This window comes from Barbus barbus (assembly GCF_936440315.1).
Source record: "Barbus barbus genome assembly, chromosome: 38".
Taxonomy (NCBI): domain Eukaryota; kingdom Metazoa; phylum Chordata; class Actinopteri; order Cypriniformes; family Cyprinidae; genus Barbus; species Barbus barbus.
This window is the reverse complement of record NC_136716.1, coordinates 11141069-11165573: the sequence shown is the minus strand read 5'-3', so window position 1 is coordinate 11165573 and position 24505 is coordinate 11141069. Positions and strand designations below refer to the sequence as shown.

The following is a 24505-nucleotide window of genomic DNA, read 5'->3' as shown; positions in this document are numbered from 1 at the left end:
TTATTCATGACTTCCTTAAGACTGAGCAACTAGTCAGTTGTCGAATGACTAGATGATTACTAAGGATGACTAATTTTACTGACTTCATTTTTTACTTTAAGTTTCAGTTTTGATATTTTAGCAGCAAAATGTGTAAAGTATAACCGAAACTTAATTATTCATGACTTCCGTAAGACAGATCGACTAGTCAGTTAACTAGATGATCAGTTCGACCAGAGCAACTCCTTCCCTAGTGTGTATTGATTGTTACCTGGCAATCTTGATGTAATAGTGTGTGGGCTTAGGCATGAGGAATTCTCCCGGGATCTCAACTTCAGCAGTCTGGGCCGAGAAGTTGCTAAGGAAACGGCATTTCTCCTCAATCAGGAAGAACTTCGGCAGTTGCTTCGTCTTGGCTTCCAGAATCTTGATCCACTTCTTCAGCTTTGAAATGAGATTGTGCAGCTTCATGGAGCCGGGAACGCTGAAGTCAAAATCTGCGAACAGAAAGAGTGACAGGGCAAGGTAAACCAGAGGAACAAATAAGTAGCTGAGAAAAAAAAATAAACTGCAAAAAAACAGGTGGAAAAGACTCCAGATGTGTGAAAGAGGTCGACGTGGCGTAAAACTGGCAGAGACAGTGTGAAAAAGACTGAGAGAGGAGACGTTATCTTTGGATCAGGGAAACAGAAGTGGTGCATTTCCTCCCAGGTCTCCCTTGCGACGTGAAGGTGCTGATAACATCAAGGTTCGTAAGAAGGGAAAAAAGGATTAACTGCTCAATACAACTTCTAAATGACATTGCGCATTAAGTTAGAGAGCAGACACCAAAGGTATGGTCGGAATGCAAGCCACGTTCCCAATTTTAGAGACAACCTCCGGGCCAGAAAGTCTTTATCAAATAGGCTAAAAGCTGCTCCACTTTCATTCTTCTGTTGTGCTACATTAATAATACCACATGCCGCAGATACAGAAACGGCTTGGCATTTAATTTTATACATTTAAGAGGAAAACCACCCCCGAGAAAAAAATCTCTTCGTATAATTAAGGCTTTAATTCAAAAGCATCTTGCAATGAGCTGCCACTCATGTCAAAGTCAGTGAGATGTGGCCGCCACACATAAGGAAAGGCCATTTAAGGAACTCTCGCTGCTTGCATGACACTCTCAATATCGTCAATGTCCCATATGACATTTTGATTAGCAGTGAACTGCCATGAGCAACGCAGCTCCCACCCATTTCCACGCCCCGAACTAGACGATGTCTTCTGAAATCAGACACGCTCTGTAATCTCAGCCAATCCGACTCTTTCTGAAAGACTTAAGTCTGTTTAGGTGTTTAATGACCAGTGAGCATTAAAAAAAGAGATTTGACTTGAAAAGCACAGCTACGCACAGCGGTCGACTTGGTGTAATCAATTTAGAAAAAAATTAACAGACAATCCCCTGTAGCGGCAGTGCCCCGAAGCGAGGGGTTTATCAGATAACGGTGCCTCCCGGGCAACACGGTTCTTCTCTGATAAATGTAACACCTTTGTCGGTTCGAATACGGATGGGTAGTACAGTGCGCTCAGTTTCAGCTGTCTCACTGACCCAGGATCAGCTCAACTCTAGAGGGATTTGAGCTCCCCGCTGCTGTGGAAAACAAAGTCTCTGCTCTCTGACCTGTGAATGAGATACACCGAAGGCGGAAGTTTTCTGCACCTAATAATGCTTGGGCGGTGGAGGTGGCCAAGCACTAAAAATACACCCCTCATCGGCTGTCTGCCCGCGCCGCTCGCTGTGCAGCAGTCTCCGGTGAATTCTCTACTTTAAATTCCATCACTGAAATGCCTGAGTGAACACAGTGTACAGCACAACAGGAGCCCTGAAACAGCCTCGGCCCCGCAGACACGCTCCCCGCTTTAGATCAATGCAGACAGCAATGCTTGAGAACAGCATAACCCTGCAACGCTAAAACACACGTTTCAGAAATATCAACACCACTAGTACTATCTCGCAGTACTATTACTAGTATAATTTCCCAGTACTATATTCCAAACAAACAAATGTAGACAATTTAAGCAAATTAGAAATGGCATTATTACTTCAGTGATTTGAATCAAAAATGGCAAAGACTCTCATATGAAGAGTTTTACTTATATTATGTTTTACTTATATTATAAAGTCTCAGCTTTCACAGTCGCATCACGTTGCGCCGCAACAGCTGAATGCGTACATCCATTTGTACTGTTGTTGGAAGTAGCGCAAACATGTGGAGTACATCGGAAATAGAATAAGGTATCAGGTCAATGTTGGTGTCCCATATCGGCACCAATAGCCCTGTGGGCAGTACGCTGGCATGTAGCACTGCGGGCATCCCGAGTTCGAATCCCATCTCTTGTTGAGCTTATGAATGCAATGGCCAATCCGAGGCGTTCAAATGAGTTTTTTGTTCACTGCACGCACTTGCTGACTGAATTCAGCTCTCACGGATTCTCTCATTATAAATAAAGTGCAGATGTACATATGATGTAAGAGATTCATTCATTAAACCGTGCATAGACAGCTTTACTGATTATAAGGGGAGCTTTTTGAGAGAGCTTAAAACTCGCGTTAGACTGAAGTCAGTTATAACATTCTTTGACGATGTAAATGTTCTTTGCTTGCTTTCTCTGTATAATTTATTCACTGTTTGAATAACTGTGAAAGGTACAGGTAATAAAAAATGTATTCATTTCCTCATCTGTGAACATCCTCCTTTGTTACCATTTTGAAAAACCTCTAGCGGTGAAAACTTACGTATTGTGCTTTTAAATGAATCTTAATGTGGTCAAATAATCTTTAGAGAGCATTAAAAAATGTATTTGGGCAGGTCACATTTGATAAACAAGAACATTTGCTCGTGGCTTGATTGTGATTGGATTAAAGGATTCTTGACAAATGGTGCTGGAGTATGTGTTTGTTTGGACATGTGCGTTGGAACGGAGAGCTTGGGAGGAGCAACCACTAAGGAAGGGAAAAGAAGGGTACAGGGAACGAAGCAGGCTTTGCTGGTTCCCTTCCAAAACTCATTCCCAGTAGCACAGTATGTCAGACGGGCAGAGAAGGCTCAGGGCGCGATGACCACGCCTCACTGCACAGAGACAGCTGGCACCACAACATCTGTTTTACACCCTTACAACCTTAACAGTCCTCTAAGGCATGAACACACACACAAGCCTCTGGATAGAGGTTCATATGAAGCAAACGAGAGCACTAGCTCCAGGATTCAAAGTTTACTGAGGTGTAGAGACTGTAGGTGGACAGGGAAGGGAAGTATAAACATATTCTGCTCTCCTGAGCAGAGGACATGTTGAGGGGGAGTTTGTTTTAACATACGCCTCGACTCACACATGCTCTGCGTTCTTAGAGCCAGGTCTACAACGGGGGTACTGGAAGGTTATTGTAGGGCAATGTGTACAAAACTGGCCTCAGGAAAGAGCCGTGCCAAGTTCTCCCCGACTCCCCGAGATTTAAACAAACATCTAGGGGGGTGAAGGACATTTGGGATTTAAAGGTAAAGTCACAGGAAAAAAAAAAAATGCAGCATGCAGTTCCCTTCTTTAAAAACAAAAAACAGATGACTATGATTTAAAGGTACATACATAAAAACGTGCCAAACAACTCAGAAACACTGGAAAAATAGTTTGGAATGCAGGAAGATAGGTGGAGCATTTGGGCACAAATATGTTTGCAATTTCGCCTGGTACCAGAAGTAACGGAAATTATACACTTCCCCCTTTACCTGATTAAACTAATAATAATAAGAATAAGAATAATAAAAAGAAAAAATTAAATACAAAACATTTGGAAAAATTACCAAAACATTTTGCCTAATTTTTCTTTAAAACCAATCTATACATAATAGGAATGTGCAGTATTTTTTGGTAAACATGTTTACCTAAAGCTGTGTAATTTCTTTAGTCAACAGCACCTTGATATACGCACACATGGTTCTGCCCATAGTCATCTTCCCATTAAATCTAATCACATGGTTCACAGAGCCAATTATTCTCCAAGTCGGTCTGGTGGAGAGGCCTGTGGTTAACTCTGAGCAGAAGTGGTTATGCAGAACATAGACGAGAGCGAGAGCATGTGTAATTGTGCACAGGGGATGTGATCCTTTAAGTGCGCTGCCTGCACGTTAGACTTCTGTCAACACTTCTGAGAGAAGTCCACATGTGACAGCCCATTCTCAGTTCACTTAAATTATTTTATCAGTGCTTTTGTTTTAAATAAAATTAAACTACATTTGAATAGAAAAAAAACAGGAAAGAGCATTCGCAATTAACTAAACTTTTATAATGTGACATTTTAGAGTAAAACAAGAAATGTAGGGTTTGATTTTGAGATTTGATTGGATCATGAAAATCCAGCTTTGATGAGGATTCCCATAATTTAACCACTTTCAATTATTTTTCATAGGATGATTTAAAAAAAATAATTTCATAAAGATCAGAATCACAAGACAAATTCATATTGACTAATGTTATTAAACTAAAACTAATATAAAAAACATTCTGCTATATTCTGCTAAAAAAGAAATTATGAAAAACGTGTTGCCATGACAAAGAACTGAAATAAGTTAATTTGCTAAAAACAAAAATGAAATATTTAAATTAAAATTACAAGCACAAACCTAAGCTAAAATAAAATGGAAACAAAGCATAAACACTACTTCAAAAAAGAATTCTATAGTAATATTTTAATAAATGATTTATATTTTCCACTTTTTTAATTCTATAAAATATATTCTATTTTTCTGTTCCGTTCCATGACATTTCCAGGCTTGAAAATCACAATTTCCCTGATATTTCTAGGTTTTGTGTAACTGTAGGAACACGTTAGCTTATTATGTTAGCTTCAGATGTGGAAAAAGCTGCATTTCAATAAACAACAGGTGTAAAAATATCACTTAACTGAAAGACATTTTTCCATGTAGAACAATGTACACAGGAATTGTGAATGTTCTGACCTGTGGTGAACTGGCCCTTCATCTTCTGGAACACAGGATCTTGAGCGGTGGCTTGAGCTCGCCGGGCCAGGGACTCTGAGGCAGCGCTTGAGAACATAGTGGACACATTAGAGACATTCTCCAGCCCCACACCGAATGTGCTGACCAGCTTTTTTACAAAGTTGAGCGTATGCGGAGTGATTTTAGCATCGGACACAGCTCCGCTCTTTTCAAATGCCACCGAGTAGCATTTAGCCAGCCCTTGCTGGAGCTGCCGCAGAACCTGTGGAAGGAAAAGAGGGAAAAATGAGAAACCAAGAGACGAGGATGAATGGTTAACGAGTCTTTATCAATTTACCATGAAGGATAACACCATTCCCACATATTCAATCCAATTTGCCATTTTGATAATACTAAAAATCCTTCAGAGGCGAAGATATTCACCAGAGAGATCTGTAAAAGCCCGCCTCTACCGGTCTCTGCTGCAGAGATTAAGCTTAGACTTCAAGAGAAGAAGATCGCCATTAACAGACTAATTTAGACTGGGACTACACTTCATCAATGTCTTGAAAATGAAACCCACGTTTTACTTCACTGAGCTTTCTCAATGCCAATTTCTTTCATCCTCCAGTTCTCCTTGCTAAACTTTCTTTCCTCGCCCTTTCCCGTCCTCCTCTTCTGCTGTTTCTCGCCGAGTGTCCCACAGGAACGGGGCTCTTGCGTCCCTGTCCAGTCTCGACGCATCACCGTATCAGCCCTGTCACAGCAATCCAATCTCTCCACGTTCGTTCTACACTCCCCTCACCCATCAATCACAGCGAGCCCCTCGCCAAAGCCCGATTAGCGCTGGAGCGCCAATGTCCACCTGCGCTGCAAAACCACTTTTCAGCCTCACTGAGCCCCAATCGTTCCCCTCTGTCAGCTTTCATCTGCTCAGCCGGCCCTCTGAAACCAGCTACGTGTACGAGAGCATGCGGCGTTAGACTAAAGAACGCAAGCAAACCGGACAGAAAACGCATTCATGTCATGTTTAACTTGCGCTAAGGGCTGATGTGCTTTAAGAGGTAGCCACTCGCTTCTGGAACACAAAAACACTAGTTTTAACACATAAAACCGCTCACCTCCTCGTGCCAGTTTTCTCTGAACCAGACCATCTGGTCCACGATGCCCTCCAGAGAGGAGAGCAGGGTGGGGTGGAGCTCACGCTGCATGTGCATGATCCGACTGCAGCGCCACATGGGAGCAGTCGCACGGATGGGACCCGGGTCGGACGCTGAGTGGGTCTGGGTAGCCGCCGAACTGGGCTGCTGCTGGCCAGAATCTGGGGAAAACAGAAATGATAGCACATGAAGGAAAAAGTTGACTGTTGTAGGACTTTGAGTGAATGTTCTGAAAAAACTCATACCGCTCTTGTAGCGCTCCCTCTGCTCGATTTTCAGCGTCAGGTACAGGGTTCGGATCGGAAAGTACACTGCTTGAGGGTAGACACGTCCCACCTAAGAGAAACAGTCGCAGATTACATTTCAGATCGTCCCTGTGGGTTCGGGTCAGAGCGAGAGAGAGAAACGTAGAGCTGACATGTTTTGAAACTTCTCTATGATAGTGCAGGCTTTTGAAAATGAAACCGTAGGGCAATGAGACGGACAAACATCACGGGCAGATTAAAACCATGGCTCAATATGACACTTGCTAAAAGCTTGTCAAGCCCGAGTGTACACTTTCTCCCTTTCAGAGATCTGCTGTGTCCTTGAACAGCATCACAAAGAGATGGTTCAGGCTGTTTAATGATTTAGCCCATAAACTCGTGTATTTATCAAAACGGCACAGATACGTTGGCAGTAGGGTAAGGTTGTATGATTACAAGTAACCGCACAATAACAGTATATCAATATATGACACATTTTTGCCAGAATACAAAACCCAAAATGTTTTGCGTTACATAAGCATGAAGAAAATGTCTATTTTTGATAATGCAGTAACTTAATTTCTTAAAATTCATTTAATTTGTATGCCAATTGGATGCAATTGAGGGAACCTAATAAATAGCAAATTCTGTAAATTTGAACTGTTAATGTATAACATTTTTTAGTAATATTTATTAATTATTATTATTAATAATATTTCATATTCATATATTAAAATTTAGGGATGTAGTGGTATTATCAATATTGTGGTATCGCGATAGCAAACCTGTCTCAATATCATCATGGCCACATGACGGTATGAAATGATAGGTCTTCCGGGCAAAAAGTGTAGTTTTTAAAGGTCTTAAAATTTCAAAGCAGCACACGCTTCGTTCAGACAATCAGCTCGTGATCCGGTGTTTTCCGCGCCTCAGAATGGCTCAGTTCACAGTGAATACAGTGAACTCATTTATTGCATGTGCTGCGAGTTTAGCGCACGTTTGAAAACGCAAAGGCCACCAGTTATGCTTTATGTTCGTGGCAGATGGTTACAGCATTTCACTAGATTTGTAGTAAGATGCGTTTTTATAAGCCTGTTTTCATTGAAGCTGGAGTTTTCATCAAAATAATAGCTCTAGTGCCTTATCCTTCAAAATAAAATCTTAAAAGTGCAGTATGAATTGCTGACAGCTAGCGGTTTAAATGGGTAACGTTCCTGCAGTCCAAACTCAAAATATCTCTTTCAAGTGTAGAAATTAGGAAACAAGTATCGTCATTTCCCTATGTAGTGTAAAGCAAATATAATATACCTATGAAATATTTGTATTTATTTTACAGTGCAACTGTTTTGCAAAATATGCCTATTACTGTAATAATTATAAAAATTTTATATTATTGTTATTCCTATATTATATTATAATTTGTTTGGCTTCCTAAAACAACCAGTGTGAATGTAATTTATGAGACAGCATACCAACTAAAAAGAGGGTTTTTTCCTCTTTTCAACTCAAGTTTTCTTAGTTAAGAACATGGGTTGGAGCTCTTAATTTTGAACTCTCAAAGTGCATTAGGTAGAAGAATTTAACTTTAAAATGTGCAAAATAAAAAAAATTCCAAGTCTTCATTTGTCTTCTTTTTTTTCAATATCGCAATAAGTATCGTACCGTGGATTCATTTTGAGGTGTTATCGTACCGTGAGACTTTGATATTGTTACATCAATAAAAAATTTATATATAAGGGCTGCACGATAATCAATAATTTTGCTCAAAAAATATAATTACGATTATTACTCACACATTACATATCACCCGCAGATATTTCCACGCCCATCGGTGCTGTTTTGGAATTGCGCTTTCGCAAACATCGCAAACGACTAAGCGAAAGAAAACAGACGGAAGAAAACTGGATTTAAATTCTGGAAATTCGGTTGCAACCATGAAAGCTTCTAGGGGCTTCTTACCAATCCAATATAACGTAAATGCCAAATGAAAATAAAAATAAAAATTTCAGGATAAATAACCAGCGGGAAAATATTGCAAACAATTATGCTTAATAAATCATGAGAATCAGAAATCGTGATCACAATTCAAATATGATTAAGCATGCAGCTCTATAATATATACATTTGATTTAAAACTATTATTTATTTAATAAATCCTCATCCTCCATAGACAGTCTATAGTCTGACAGTCAACTACCACTTTGATGCATCAAAAAGTTCATAAAGAGATCAAAACTAATCCATAGCCGTTTACTCCAAATTTTCTGAAGACATTTGATCACTTTATATGAACAGGTGAGTGTGTGACATGAGAGTGAGTAAATGATGACAGAAGTTTCATTTTTGGGAGAACTATTCCTTTAACCAATGGCATGAATTTTGGGTAGTACTATGTGTGTTTGAACTAGCTGATAACCTGTTTAAAAACAGCACTTATTTTTGCTATTAAATTTAATTTGCTACAGTTTTGCACACCACTGATTTAAGCTGCAGTCAAAGAACCAAGTTGTGAGGCCTATTTCACATCTTTTGAAGAAAAATGCTCCTAGTCTTTATAGTTTAAATCTAACCGACAGCGAAGTCTGACTCATAACCAAATCTTTGGATCCTCTTATTGTTATGTAATAGTCCCAAAAACATGCTTATCAACTTGTTCCTCTCCTCTTTCTCCCCTGGCACTGCAATATCCATGAGGGGTGTGAATGCTGTCCACAACAGTGCGTGTGGGGGGGGTGAAGACAAATATGGAGGCGGCAGACAGCTCCTTCTCAAACCGCCCGCAGCCCCTCTCAGGTCTCACAGCACCCAGCTCAAGCAGCCCATTAGAGTGGAAACACGATCTTCGTCAAATAGACGGCAGAAAGCAGGCTGGCCTTTAGGTGTAAAGAGACACCTCGGAGTCCAGATGGGCTTTTACATGAAAAGCAGCCATGGCCAAGACCTTCTGTTAAGAGCTTGTTAAGTATCGCATTAAAAATGAACGAGGCAACGGGGGACAGATCATCCCTAAAATTGGAGAGAAGTCTCATCATATTTTAGGGTGTGTGCGAGTGTGCATGTGATGGGTGTCTGTGTGCATAAAGGTGTTTTTCTCGCCTCGGTTTCATCTCAAGGCACCCCACAGCTCACCTTCATCAATATTTCACCAAACGTTTTTTAAAACATCCCGCCAACTGGAGCACAGCTAAATAATTCAGAGCCTGAGATAAAGGTGCTTCATCCGCTGGAGATTTCACTTGAAAATCAAGAGTTTTACAAAACGTCTACCTTTCACTCATCATCGCTGCCTTATATCAGACCCAAAAGATCCTTCAACAAGGAGACTAGTCATCCCTAAAACAGCCTTCACAACTCCATTAATTGAGATTATGTGTGCAAACATATCTATTTCATTGGGTGCTTATCAGGAACTCAAGTGTACTTAATTTCAAAGTGAAGTATGTCCACTGTACGGGTGCATCAGTGCTGAAATGGAGAGATTAGAAGTCGCTTGTCTGGCATGTATACGTGAGAAAAGAGGTGGTCGAGCTGCATGCAAAAGCTGTTTGGAACAAGTCAGTGAATAAGAGGGTCTTTTGAATTTGCTGTCTTTTTACGTGGGTTAAGTACACAGAACTCTCTCTCCGTCTCCTTTATTCTGCCTCTCTCTTTGGGCCCCTGGAGCAGCTGTTTCCTCTTTGAAGTTCAGGAGCTTTTTAAATGGCTTGGAAATAGTACTCCATGAAGGAGGGCAAATTAGTCTCTTGTTTAATTGGCGGTTCTGTTCCCACAGTTGGAGATTTTTTTATATTAACCCAATAAAAATGCTTTGCATAAATAAATAAAAGGGAAAAATCGGTAAAGCAATGAATTTGACAAAGAGGGTCTTGACTGCAGACTGTCTCTCGCAAATGAAATTAAATCTGGATTAGATGGGATATATGAAGCATGAATGTGCTACTATAAAAAGGTAATGTAGTGAGCAATCATACCTGGCTGATGAGGTTGAGGAGCGGTTTCCCCTCTGAGCCAACTAGACACGTGAGAAGCTGAGGGATCCAGGCCAGCCATTGGATGGGCGGCACTCCAATGCAGTATTTGTCCACAGCCTCGGCCAATGTGTTCTTATCATCAAAACTCAAAAGCCACAGCACCTGAAGAAGAGCAGAGACGGCCTTTTTTTTGGCAACAGTTCTGATTTTATAAACCCTGCTGCAGGACAAAATTTAATCTACAAATTTTCTGTAAAATAGCCAGAACTTGTGTAAAATAAAGAAATATGACATTGACATTTTATTTAAAGCAAAAATTATTTTATATTTAATGCAATGGACATTTAAAATGTAAAATAAATAAAATTGTTGAGACTTTAAAATAGTTATTATACACATCAGCCAAGTCTGCAAAGGGATCCTTTATATATTTAATAAACGGCTTACTTCCTGCAAATGCTGAATTTATCTTCCTTTTTCCTTGCGTTATTATGCATAATATCTCTTCATGCACATGTACAGTTGTTCACAAATCTCTTAATTTGTAATGTCAAGTTTTCATCAAGTCAACATTCATAAATAGTCAGTTTGGATAAAATGTTCCTCAACCTATGTGAATGACCAGGTAATGGTTTCATTTTAAACTAAATCTATGTGTCAGCGACTGAAGATGAGGCCATCAGCTCCATGAAATAGCTACTCCAGGGCTTAGTGGCTTGTAAAATCATCTTGCCCACCTTACTCCCACCAGTCAGCAGCGGTCTTCTTTTGCTATTGTTGGTGGGGCTATGGTGGCTGGTGGGATGGTAAAAGATGAACCTTCATCTCTGCTGAGGCCTGATGGAGACATTAAGCACTGGACAGCCTGGGCTACACGGCTTACGGATAATTACTGATAATCAGCAAGCAGCTACTCTCATTAATCACGTGTAAACTACGCCACCGTCTCTAAAGCTTCAGTGGCCAGCAGCAGTCCAGACACAATCTAAAGTGCTCCTCACAGTCAAACCCACGCTGGAAAAAAGAAAAAAAGCCAAATGGAGCTGTTTGATCTAGCGTACAGTACTCGACAGAGCAGACTGCCTTGTATATAGTATCCATACAAAACCCATCATCAGGTCTAATAATATAATTACATCCATCATTGGCGGTTCATCAGTCTGAATGCAGTGCATCCCCCCTGCCGCAGCTGCATTAATTCAGAAATGGCACACGGTGACAGATATGCCCCCATTTAACAAAGCCATCAGCGCAGAATGGGTTTCCTGGACCACAAATGAGCACGGAGTTTGCATGTGTGTTATGGTAAATGGGTTTAATGGTAAAACTAATTACCGGCCTGTCAAAAAAGATGCTATCCCATTATGACATGCTCTGTGCATCCCTGCCAACCATTTTTTGCCTGTTATTGACAAGAAAAACTCTACATGTTGCCCTCTAGATTACACAGTACAACTGATCAGTAGTTCTTGCTTCCCTACTTTCACTAATCACAACCAATGGAAAAGATCACTGAACGTTTTAGCAGCCTTTAAGCAATGTTACAAAGGTCAGGCTATAAGTGTTATCATTAACAAACAAAACAAAAAAACTTTTTTAAATTATCTGAAATATACTATTAACCTAATAGTATAAAATAAGTAAATAACAGAAAATAAGTGTAGAAAATGAATAATATTGTACGTGTTATATTCATTTGAAGGCTTTTTTTTTTTTTACATCATAAATGCATAAAGTATTCAATAAAAAAAAATGCCACTAGATTTACGCACATTTTTAAACTACACCATTTGGCTCATTCACTCAGAAGAGGTCATACCTTGGCAAGGTATTTACGTGACTTGCTCTCGTTCTGATGGCGGCAGGCATGTAAGTAACAGGTAATGGCGGATACACCAAGGTGGGGCTGGCGGTCTTTGACAAAAATGTTCTCCAAGTAGTCGCCCCACATTGCCCAGGCTTTCACCAGAACATCATGCATCTGCACTGCAGCAGAGAATGCCTTATTTGCCTCCTCTGACCTGGAAGAGACAATTCAAATGAGAAGGGAATTTGTCACTTCGGACCATTACAATCTAGAAATCTCAAAAATGCAAAGAATATGAGCAATTTGGAGCATTAAGCTTGAGTCAGTAAAATTTCTGGCAGTGGTGCACTGGTAAACAGGAGGCATTTAAACTTTATCATAATTAAAAATCCGCTTCTTATTGGCATTTCACTATAAATATCAGGAGCATCTGACAGAAAAAACTTGATGGGAAACACTATTACTTCTAAAAGCTATCCAGTATTTCAGCACCTAACAGAAATTAGCTGACCGGGTCCAATATTTTGTTTCATCAGCCGTTTTAGAGCTTTGAGAATTTGTCCCCTGAGAGTATCTTTTCTAGGGCCCTTTATAGAAGAAGCAGTTTAAGAATAGATGTTGAGAAAGGCTCATAAAGGGCTTTATAAGGGACTGAAAGCACTGGATGGGACTCATAATCTGTGCTTGAAGCCTCTGCCCTTACCATTACCATCTCTAAATGCTACTCCATGACGCACCTACTAAACCAATCACATATAATGGAAACTTGTAATGAGTATGTGGCAAGCAACAAAATTACACTTGATTGCAATGAGACTCTGGGGAGCCCAAATCCACTGAAGCGTCAAGTCAGTCGTGGACATGTATAATATGTTTCTGCTTGTGGCCTTTGCCGAGAGTCGGGTAAAGTCCCCACGCCCAGTCAAGTGTCAAACATCTTCCTCCGACAGCTCTACTGCTTCATCAAATCCCTACGTTAATATTCATAGAGAGTGAAAATGTAATGATTACATTAGGCCCTGCTGAGGCTGGGGGAAACTTCTGCTGATCAGAGAGATTTCACAAATTGCTATTGAGTTAATTATTCAGCATGTGTATTTAATAAGCTATTCCAATCCAGCGCCGGGCTCTGGGCTCGCCATCAATTCACCCATGATGAGGAAAAGAGGAAGGCCTATATAGAGCTATGGGGTTGCAAAAGGGGGTAGTTATCTGTTTATTTTTGAATGACATGGTGCTCTGTTTTGGTGTGGATGTATTAATATATTAATAAAATGCAATTCATACTGACAATCACTTGAATTAACCTCTATCCTTTCAATTTGTGAATTAAACTTCACTTTGATATCCAATTCTTTCTATCCAATTTCAAAACAAGCAGTTTTGTCATAATAATTTTGCAATAATAGCTTGGCAGCTCCTTATAGTCAGTGACCCTTATCTGTTTGTTAAATATCTCGTAGGCGGTTAAAACACCTGGCCCGATTGCACTACAAATTAATCTACAGTATTCTGAGATGTTTACCAATTACATGACAGATTCTCACCAGGAAATGCTGATTGACTTGTGAAAATGCCAGTCAATAGAAGTATGACAGAAGATAATCACTCATCATGAGTTCAGTGTCATTATCTTCTACTGCAGTCATGCTATATAAGGTTAATTACTCATCATACTCTCATATTGACTGTTAACGTCTGTTCTGACCTCATTATTGGCCTAAAGTTTTAGAAGTGATGATTAGTGGCACAAACAGACACACACAGATGTTTATCTTTCCAATCCATAATGACCCTTTGTTGAAATTGTTCATTTTAAAAAGTGAGCTCTTAATGATCTCGGTTTCTGATTCTTTATTGTCAGCGTGAAGACTCGTGCACAAAATAAAAGATAACGAGAGCGGCGTCAATTACAGACAAAGAGAGAGCGAACGAGGACGATAAGGAGAAGACTCAAAGTGACAGGTAGAAAAGGAGAGAAGATGAACAAAGCCAGAGATCAACTCTTACTTATTGATCTGGGCTAAGAACATGCCCTTGAGAGCGTAGAACTCAGCGGTCATCTCCTTGGTGAAGTACTTCAGGTTAGTGGACTCAATCACCTCCAGACCCTGACAACACAATAACAATGATTGCATTTGAAATTCTAAGTATTAAGTATATTTCATGAGTTTTTCATTTTCTCATGAAGAATGATTCTACATCCCTCAAAATGGATGAGCCAGACTCAGCCAATGTGTAGTTTTCTGACCTAGAATTCCTATACATCAAAAGTCAACACCACTGACAACAGAGTATATCTGCTGTAGACATCTCTGTAGCTCAATCTAAGACTCCCAGGTGAGAGCCAGTGGCTTAGAGTGTGCCTGAGAAATGATAAAGGGAACAGAACACGTCCAAGTGATAGCTGAGAGAGAGAGAGAGACTTATTAAATCCAATGGTACTTTAATGACTTGAGCTCAGTTGAGGCAGCTCCATTAATCAGGCTTAAGCGAATGCTGCAGCTAGCAGCCCATTCCTTACACGGTTTGGAATGCATTCTTTACTGTGACAGCACCGCAGTCATTCTCACCGTAATGAGAGCAGCGTTATTTGGATTAAGAGAGTCCGGCTAACAGCAAAATCAGCAGGTGTGTCGGCAAAGCAAACTAGATTTGGTATAGATGAAGTTAGTTTGACAGAAGCAATGATAAATAATTATATTCAGTTAGATGTAAAAACATAAATAAAAAGGATAAGAGAAAAATAAAGGTAATAAACAAATGTACAAATGTATTCTGGTGTTAAAAAAATTATAACAATAATAATAATTCAATAACCACACAGGTGTATTAAAAAAGGACGACTAGTCATCCACCTTTAGTTTTTTTTTCTTTCAAGTTGCATCTTTGGATGGACATCTTTGGCTTTTGAGTACTGACTTGTTCATGTTCATACTGTTAAAGCCACCATAAAATCACATCGACAATATTTATTTTTTATAGAATGTTGCAATATTTACTATATTTATTCATGCAGTTTTTTTAAATTCATGTGCAGATTGTGCACTTGATAATTATTAAAATTAACTTCCCTCCCCCTCACAGCATCATCTCTTATCCGATGACATGCACAAACTGCACACGTGTAGCAATTAACAAGCAAAAATTAGTCCTGTCCTACATTTTTTTCCTCATATGACAATGAATTTCACCCATGCAAACCCTCTATACAGCTGCATTAGAATACAGAATGCTCTAAGAGATGCATCAGATCTGGGTCAGGTGACCCCAAAACCACGATGAGATGACTAGACATTCAAGAAGCCTAATGACTAATTGATTTTGAAATGATGCAGTCATGCTATAGTTCACTCACCTGCATGCATTCATTCTTGCCCATTACTCCAGCCAACTGCAGGTAGCATTTAACCTGCTGACGGATCTTCTGGAAGCAGTCTACAATAGGCACGGTGGGGATGGTGTGGATGCGACTCAGGATGTCCAAAGCTACGTTGACCAGACCTTGCTTCCGGGCGATCTTCCCATACTGAATAATGGCTGATGCGGAGGCGTGCACTCCAAGCATGGCATTGTTAGTGTTTGGATCATGTTGCGTGTTGGTTTCATAAGCGGTCACAATGGCTGCAAGAATTGTATTTTTTTTAATTGGATCAAAATGCTGAAATAATCATTATTTTGTCACTGGAATTTATCTCCATATACTGGCATACCCTGATAGTGGTGCTGCCGCCACATAAAGATGCTGCTCCAATGGGAGAGGTCATCAGAGACGATCGGCAGCCTGTTTCTCCAGGTCTTCACCACGGTCTTCATGTCGTGGAGGCTGGTGTTGCGGCCCAGGTTGGCGGGCTGGAGGCCTGCATTAATCTGAGCAGCTTCTTGTAGCTCAATAATCTGTTGTGCTGCCTGAATAAGAATAATCCATGAATAAACAGATGAGAATCTCAATGTAGTTAGTAAACATCCAACAGGAAGATGCAACATCCACAAGCTCTCTTTAAAGCGCCTGCTCAGTTTAATTCTGAAGGCTACAGTCATCCAAGAATCCACATATCACACACACAGAGCACTCCGAAATCCATTACTGAGGCTGTATTACAGGCTTATGATTCCTATTGAGAAAGAAAAAGAAATAGAGAAACGAAGTCTCGAGGTGGCTGAACGAATGGATGGATCAAAGTATCTTAAAAGCCATTTACTCAGAGAACGGGCAGAGAGAGGGAAGCGCACATTGGAAGCGTCTATTCCCTTAATGCCTAATCACGCTCTCAGGCGACACTTAGACCACACCAGCAGAGGACACTGGCCACGGTGACCCAAAAAATGCTACCCATTCCTCACAAACTACCGATGCATGACCTTAACATATCAGCCAGTAAACACACACCACACTCTTACCGAAATTCCACATGGATCTTTAATCTCCTGTGGGAATTGGAAAAGAAAGACGTGAGGGAGGGAGTCTGGCACTTACAAGGTGATTTACAACATGAGGGTTTACCATGAGTAGCTTGAGCGTGATAATGAATTATGCCCACGAACACACATATACACGCATCCAAAAACAATCCATTCAATAGTAATGCCTGCTTTACAAGATAAATGCCTCAAATCAATCTATGGACTTGCCAAATCAAATCCCCCCAAAACAAAATAAATTAAGCAATACAATATTTTTCACAATTATCTGTTAATATCAGCTGATGGCACATTATAACCTTCATTCTGAGTGCCCATTCATCATGTAAATTAAATTTTCTTGCAGGTATTTAATCAAACACTATCTGATGGGGAAAAGTAATTACGAGCCATTTTAAACTTGGTGGCGTTCTCACTCTCTCTGTCTCACGGCTCCTGTCTGCCTCTCACTTCCCTTCCAATCACTCTTATTGGACTTGGTTTTTCTGTATGGTTGCATTAAGGAGTGCAAGTGTACACAGACTCAATTATCAGCAAATTCAATTATGAAGTCAATGGCTTTGGGGCAAGGACTGTATTTCTGGAGGCACGGCTAAAACAGCCAAAAAGAGGAGGTGGTTCTTTACCTACACTATTTATTATACTTAAACTCTGACTGCTTAAACATACAGACTTAATTCACTTTTTTGTTATTTATAACTTAGTAAACTCTGCAATTTTGAATGACCAAAACATAACTGTCAGTGATGACATTACATTTGGATACTGAATTGTGATTGGTATTCTATCGTACTTTGTCCATTTTGAATCATATTTACCATATCACAAGCGGAGAAAAAAAGAGAAAAAAAAAAACGTGAAGCATATACTCATTTCTTTTTTTTTAACATCTTTTGTATATTTTTGCATTGAAATGTAGATTAACTAATTTACAAGTAAAAAATGTAAATTGTAACATAATATTGCTGGATATACAGCAAGATTATCTCTTAGCACATAGCTAACAATCAAGTTTGATTTCTGGCTAATTGTAGTAAACAGTTTGCACACTTCTCATTTGGAGCTTTTTTTTTTGTTCGTTTCATACACTGATATTTCCTTCAGAAATTATAATTATTATAGAATTATTTTCCAGTGTATGATTGTGTCAGTATGTTCTGTTTGTTTCTTCATTTTAGAAAGCAGTCCACAGAGAAAAAGAAAAATTAGTGAACCAATAAACAAACTAGACGTCGACCGATATTGGATTTTACCGATACCGATAGTTAGGTTGGACCATACTGGCTGATACCGATTAATCAACCGATAGATTTTAAAATGGATACTGAACGAAAACTAAAATAGAGCTTTACTATTTTTTAAAAAAAAGTAGTAACAGTACTGAACTATACTTTGTAATGAATACAAATTTAGTGTTAAGATTAATTATTATATTGATCAATAAAGTTACATAGTTTACTAATGTTAAAAGAAACTTTAAAATTTTAAAATGAAGCCTATTAGTATTAGTAAATGTTCACATTAACCTTTATTACAAATGTACAAATGGACATTTATTGTTATGTATTACCATTTAATTTCAACAGTCATGCTTAAAGATGGCTGTCTTGAAATACCTACACAAGGCCATATTAAAATTACATGCACATGTTATTGACATTGTATGTATACTCTGACATTTTTTGCTGCTATTTTAGAACACTGCATGATTATCTATTCAAAATATATAAAACAAAATATGCAAGAGACACTGTGCAAAAGCGCAGCATCTTGGAGAAGTCACAGGTATCACATACAACAGACGTGTCACGTTCAATTCAAGCAGCAGTCTAAAACTGTTTAATCACCAAACGGACATAAGTTTGCTTCAAGAGTGAACTATGTGGCATAAATGAGTTTGAAGTTCGGTATTTTAAAAAAAACAGCAAACGGAAAGAGAAAGCGCGATCTGAATTGCAGCTCTCAATATGAAGCATACAGACTGTATTAGAGCCACAGAAAGACAAACGTCTTGCTGAAAAATGCACAATACATAATTTATAGCCTAGGGTGAAGTCATTACGTACATTAACAATTATTTGGGACATATATGATGTTATTTAAAGTCGGCATGAAATCAAAATTGACTATTCTTATTTTTTGATGGAATACTGTAGTGTTTATTATAAATACATTTTCCGTGCACTTAATTTTTTTTTTTAAATCATGTGCCCTCGTAATCTTTAATCAAAAACGTTAACCTCCCCTCCCCATCAAAACAACTCCTCTACTCTTCCGGTCACGAGTAATGGCGCAAGGGCAGAGCTAGTGATGTGAGGGGTAAATGACAGGGGGAAAGCTGAAGCTGATGCATCACTTTATAGCACTGACACCAGTCATGAGGGAGTATGTTATTCCTAAACACTGAAAAGATATTAGGATATTACGACAACATTACTCTTAGGACATCGCAAATGAATTTGTTTCATGAATATGACTTAACCTGATGGAGGACGTGCTTCTGTTTAAGCATGTTTTGGGCTGTTGATCGTGATCGCCATACCTAATAAATAAAACATTTATTCATGCTTGGGTGTCAGCAGTGAATCCAGTGGCAAGAAATCCCCCACCACTATCTGCAAACTGGCATTTCAGATCTGCCTACATTTTGTTAGTAACGCCCCAACTTCCAACGATCCAATCAATTCCCGAAGGACGAAATCGTCCGAAATCAAGTCCTGCCCTCTCATTTCAGATGCCGTTTCACTTGGATATACGTCACAGTAGAGAAGAAAAAAACAGTCGCAACTTCCGTTTCATGCCGACTTTAATGGAAAACTATGTGAATGGCGCTCTGTTCTGTGGCAGGATTTTCTGTCGGCTGCATTTAAATACGTGTTTGAAGTTTCCCGCTCTGTGCAACGCGCAGTGTCACATGCCAAAACAAACAACACGTGCTGTCAGTGACTTCCGCCTCTAGAGGCCGCTCTTGTACTGTATAATGACAGCAGACCATTCTCAGCGACTCCAGCAACAGACGCAACATGGAAAACTATCGGCATGGATTTTTGCCGATAACCGATAGTTTTGCAAATCAATTATCGGTGCTGATTAATCAGCAACACAAAAAATAAAACAAACAAAAAATTGCATTAACAATATTAATAATTCAAGTTTAAAGATTTTTTATAATAAAATGCTAAGAATAAGAGAAATTATGACATTTTCTATATACTAATAGTATAAAGCATAGGTCACTAACAGGCGGACCGCGGTCCTGATCCGGACCCAAAAGCCGTCCCATACGGACCCGTCTACAGCCAAAACAGAAGGTTAAGATTTAAACCTGACGAGGCGCTTCTATTTCATCCGGCGCAGCTTTTGAAGTCTTTACGGTAGTTCGCCAACTGGCAGACTCCGGTCCGAATTCGTGAAGGCTTTTGACATAATGAAATGAATAAATAAATACCAAACGCGAATTTAATAAATAAAATTTATATTAAGCACATCAAGGTCAGCTCTAGAGCCATTTGGGTGCAGTCGTGCGTGCAGTGATGAGAGCAAAGAGTGCGCAGACAGATGAAACTCTCAGTGAGTGAAAAATTATGGCATTTTCAAAAATTAGGAAAGTTGACGGGTACTTAAAAAGTCTTAAATGGTACAAGAAAGCCTTAATTATGATTTCAGAAGGTCTTAAATGTGGGGACTGAGAGACAAGTTAAGTTTAAACTTAAAACTTAAAAAGGCTATTCATTCAATAAATATGAGCGCTGCACGTTTCAGATTCAGCTGCTGCGCTGCTTTGTGTAGTCTGTCTCTTGGGCTTGTGTACTGCCGTTCCGCTGGAAGAGGATGATTTTCCATTTTCAATCAGCCTGTACGTCTGCTGTTGTCAAAGACCAATGTGAAAACAGCGCATGATTTTAAGCAGCAAACATGTAGAGTTGTAAATGTGAACTGGTGGATCAACAAGAAGATAATGTGTTGTAAAATGTAAACAATTAAGGCAGTAAAATATATTTATATATGTTATTTAATTAATATAATACTTGATGTTTTTTGTGAAAGCCTGCATCTGAACTGTAAATCATGCTTTTTACAGTAATTTTATTTAATTTATTTATTTATTTAATTTTTGTGCAGGTCTTAAAAAAGGTCTTTAAATGTCTTGAAATTAAGCTTAAATATCTTGCATATACCCTGGCCTGGCAAAAACCATCAATTGTTTTTTAAAATTGTCCGGACCTCGGCTGGTGAGGAGGGTTCATTACTGGACCTCAAGCCATTTTAGTTGAAGACCCCTGGTATAAAGCATTAAAAATCCCTTGTATTCAAGATTCAATCATGCAGGCATCAGAACCAAAAGCCATTCCCCATAACACACTGTGTGGTGTAATCACAATCTCCAACAACAACGCCTCATTTCCTCAATTTGGCTGTCATATTTGCCATCACACCACAGCCGAGCTCAAGAGAGTCTCTAACAGTCCCCAGAGGACGTGGTGCGTGGACAGCTCACACACATTAGCCTAATCTACAGGCACACATCACCTCCGCTCCGTCCCATTGTGTGCTCTGTCTGATTATGCGTGTGGCAGTCAGGAGGCTGTTCTTTCCGCTGAATATTAATACAAGCTGCCTATTGAGCACCACAATGGTGCAGTCAACACTATCTCTGCCATTTTACAAAGGGCCAAAAAAGAGGGGGGTCTGATAAAGAAAGAAGTGATATTGAGCAAAAATGCAGAGCGAAAAAGGCAATTATAAGCAAAGTGTCAGCTTTAACCACTGTCTCTGCTAGAAGGGTTTGTATAAAGGTCACACACTCGCAAATTAAATGAGATTGCCCGAGTCTCATACTTGTCAGCCTAGGTATCTGACCAGATGTTCTGCTTTTGGGATATCATTTTTAAAATTGAAAATCAATTTAGATTAGATCACTAGTGGTGCTCTGATTGAGTTGTCCTGCTTGAAAAAGTGAAAAACACCATCAAGAACATTAAATTACAGCTGGAGAACGTCTGGTTATAGGGTGTTTGTCAGCTCACATGCTGACGGTCCTTACCTGCAGCAGAGGTGTGTGCACGTGAGAGACGATGTGTGGCAGTCTCCTCCATTCTCTGATGGCCAGACTGCTGGCCATCTCCACTAGCCGCTCAATGAAGTTGAGCTGCTGCTCCTCAGGGTGACAGATGGCCAGGTAACCGCGATGCATATTCACCTTCCAGGCCATCTCCTTTGGACAGCTCAGCTCCACCTGATGCACACAGAAACGCAGATGTATCAGCAGCATACACTACACTCACTGGATTTGATCATAAACAGAAATACTGAGAAATAATTTTATAATTTAAAACAACTGTTTGCTATTTTAATATATTTTAAAATCTCATTTATTTTTGTGATGGCAAAGCAGAACTTTCAACAGACACAATCATTCCGAAATTCATTCTAATATGCTGATATAGCACTCAAGAAACATTTCTTCTTATCAACACAGACAACATTTGTGCTGCTTGATATTTTTGTGGAAACTAGGGGTGGGTGATATACCAGTAAAAATTTGTCATCCGGTAGAGATTTTGAGCAATCGTCTCTATAACGGTTATTGTTTCTAAGCGCTGTCAGAGAGGAACGTAAACGTGAAGGCGGTACTCATAGAGCACGGGAGTACTGATCTGAGTTTTTGCCACTTTATAGGCCTTGAAGGGTTACACACATACACATCTTTTCAAGTATTTTTGTAAACACAGTAATTTAGGTCTTAAATGCAAGCAAACAGCTGAGAAGGAAAACACACATGTAACAGTATATTGGGTCTGGGCAGTTCTTAAAGTGATAGCAGTCTGTCATTCATGTTAAAAAAACAACAGGAGAGAAAATCTCTCACTGCTCTTGACTAAATCCCTTTTGTAACTTTAACAAGCAGAAATATATATTTAATTTACTATATAATTTACTAGTGAAGAATATACAGTGTTATATAACATTTGATTACTTTATACAATGCATATAGCACATTTTATATAGCATATAGCATGTGCTGCAAATGCTCACAACACAAACAAATAATTTTATTTGCAACGCGTTTCTTTGTTTGGTTGTGTTGTGAGTATTTGCAACCCGTTTCTTTATTTGGTTGTGTTGTGAGCATTTGCAGCACCTGCTGTCAAATTGATGAAGATGGTTTCTTGATTTGCTGGTGCTTTTTCTATTTACATGTGTTTTGTGAAGTTGCAGCGCGTTGAGCTCTCTCGGCCACAATAGTACAGGTTGCTGGCATTGTGCAGTATGATGATGTGAAGGGATTTACTCTCTTTGGTCAGTGCACGCTTATCATGACCGACATTTGATAAATAACCCTGCGTCAGGGTTGGCCTTATCCACCCACCTTTAATCGAAAGAGGGGACATTTAAACTTCCTGAGAGCAACTGCTGCTGCCAAGCAGCCTCCCCTGGAACGGAGAAAACAAATCACTTCCCAGCAGATGTTTGAGCAATTATTCAAGCAAGTATCCGTAAATATTAGATGCAAAGCGAATGGAGAGGGAAGAGGGGGAAGAGGAGGAGGAGTGGGAGGGCCGCTGGGCTGGACAATTTAATTAGGTGTCACCTTAGGACAGAAACCTGAATGGATTCGTTCCAAGTCTCCTTGAACAAGAGCCAAGAGTATTTATAATGTGTCCAACCCCTATCACACACTTTTTCTGCTTTGTTTTAGAAGTGAAGCCCATAAATAATAATGAAGAGTCATAAACAATTCGGCAAGCACAGTTAGGCTGTGACTTTCTGCATAATAAAAGTGGTGTGCTTTCACATTCTGCAAAATGGTGAAACTCCAATAATAATTTGAGGTGTTACAGTGAAGTCATAACTATAGTTTTAGGTTAACTGACTGGGCTGGAAATATGTGTGCAAATTTTACTCAAATAAAAAGTTTTTTATTATTATTATTATGAATATGTTTATGAATAAATTAGAATGTTACAAAAATCTGTTTTAATTAAATGCTGTTCTTTTGAACTTTCCATTTAAAGAATTCTGAGAAAGAAAATATGAGTTTCCACAAAACTATTTTTGAACGTTTTCACATTTTTCTTTAAAATTGATAAGGAAAGCTTCTTGAGCAAATCAACATATTAGAATGATTTTTGAATGATTATGTGATACTGAAGAGTAATGGCTGCTGAAAATTCAGCTTTGCATCACAGAAATAAAATTGCATTTTAAAATATATACAAATAGAAAACAGTTTTATAAATTGTAATAATGCTTCACATTATTAATGTTTCAACGTACTTTCACTCTATTTTCAATCTATTAATTGCCTTAGTGCACACTGGAGACTTCTTTAAACAATCTTATTGCCTCCAAACTTTTTAATGGTAGTGCATAAGTCTATAGACTGATTGAGAACTTCACAAGTATTCAGATCAAGTACACATTTCCTATAATAAAATAAAACGTGTATAATTAATCATGAGCTTTAAATCCCTTTCTGTGTTGACAGGAGTGTGGTACTGAGTTTACCTGCACTAGAGCCTCTTTCATTGCAGCCCAGTTGGACACTCTCCAGGCACACTCCAGCACCAGGTATGGGTTGTTATGGCCTTTAGATTGCCCATACTCTGTCAGAGGCTCCCACTGGTTCAGCTCTTTAGAACAACTGGAAATCAACAGAACATTTCATTAAATATGTGTGGGGTGGGGGTAGGGACAGCTGACCTCTTCCATGTGTGACAATTAATTAACTTGCACTACATTTTTTGCCCCAAGCAAACCTTTGAGTGAGTAATTTTGGTCAACCTCTATTAGTCATTTGGTTCTATTTGCACAATAAAGTCTTGGTTAATCCACACAGCTGTATCCTAAAAATAATGGCAGTGATTTTGTTGCCCTGGTGTAGTACTGCTTGGCAAACTTACTTATAAGTGTACGTCTGAAGTGTTGAATCAGAGCTGTGGTCATT

The 24505-nt window shown here is 39.2% G+C and overlaps 1 protein-coding gene across 2 annotated transcripts in view; it reads right to left on the bottom strand.

Moving 5' to 3' along the window:
* trrap (transformation/transcription domain-associated protein) overlaps positions 1-24505 on the bottom strand; it is a 90640-nt gene that overhangs the window by 6276 nt on the left and 59859 nt on the right. For both annotated transcript variants that reach the window (XM_079397713.1, XM_079397714.1), the window contains exons 55-65: positions 24067-24202; positions 21602-21793; positions 15849-16044; positions 15494-15759; positions 14146-14246; positions 12148-12349; positions 10329-10490; positions 6358-6448; positions 6074-6273; positions 4974-5235; positions 251-476 (exon numbers count right to left, since the gene is read on the bottom strand). In XM_079397713.1, coding sequence (XP_079253839.1) covers positions 251-476; positions 4974-5235; positions 6074-6273; positions 6358-6448; positions 10329-10490; positions 12148-12349; positions 14146-14246; positions 15494-15759; positions 15849-16044; positions 21602-21793; positions 24067-24202 — 2034 coding nt within the window. The remainder of the gene's footprint in view (positions 1-250; positions 477-4973; positions 5236-6073; positions 6274-6357; positions 6449-10328; positions 10491-12147; positions 12350-14145; positions 14247-15493; positions 15760-15848; positions 16045-21601; positions 21794-24066; positions 24203-24505) is intronic.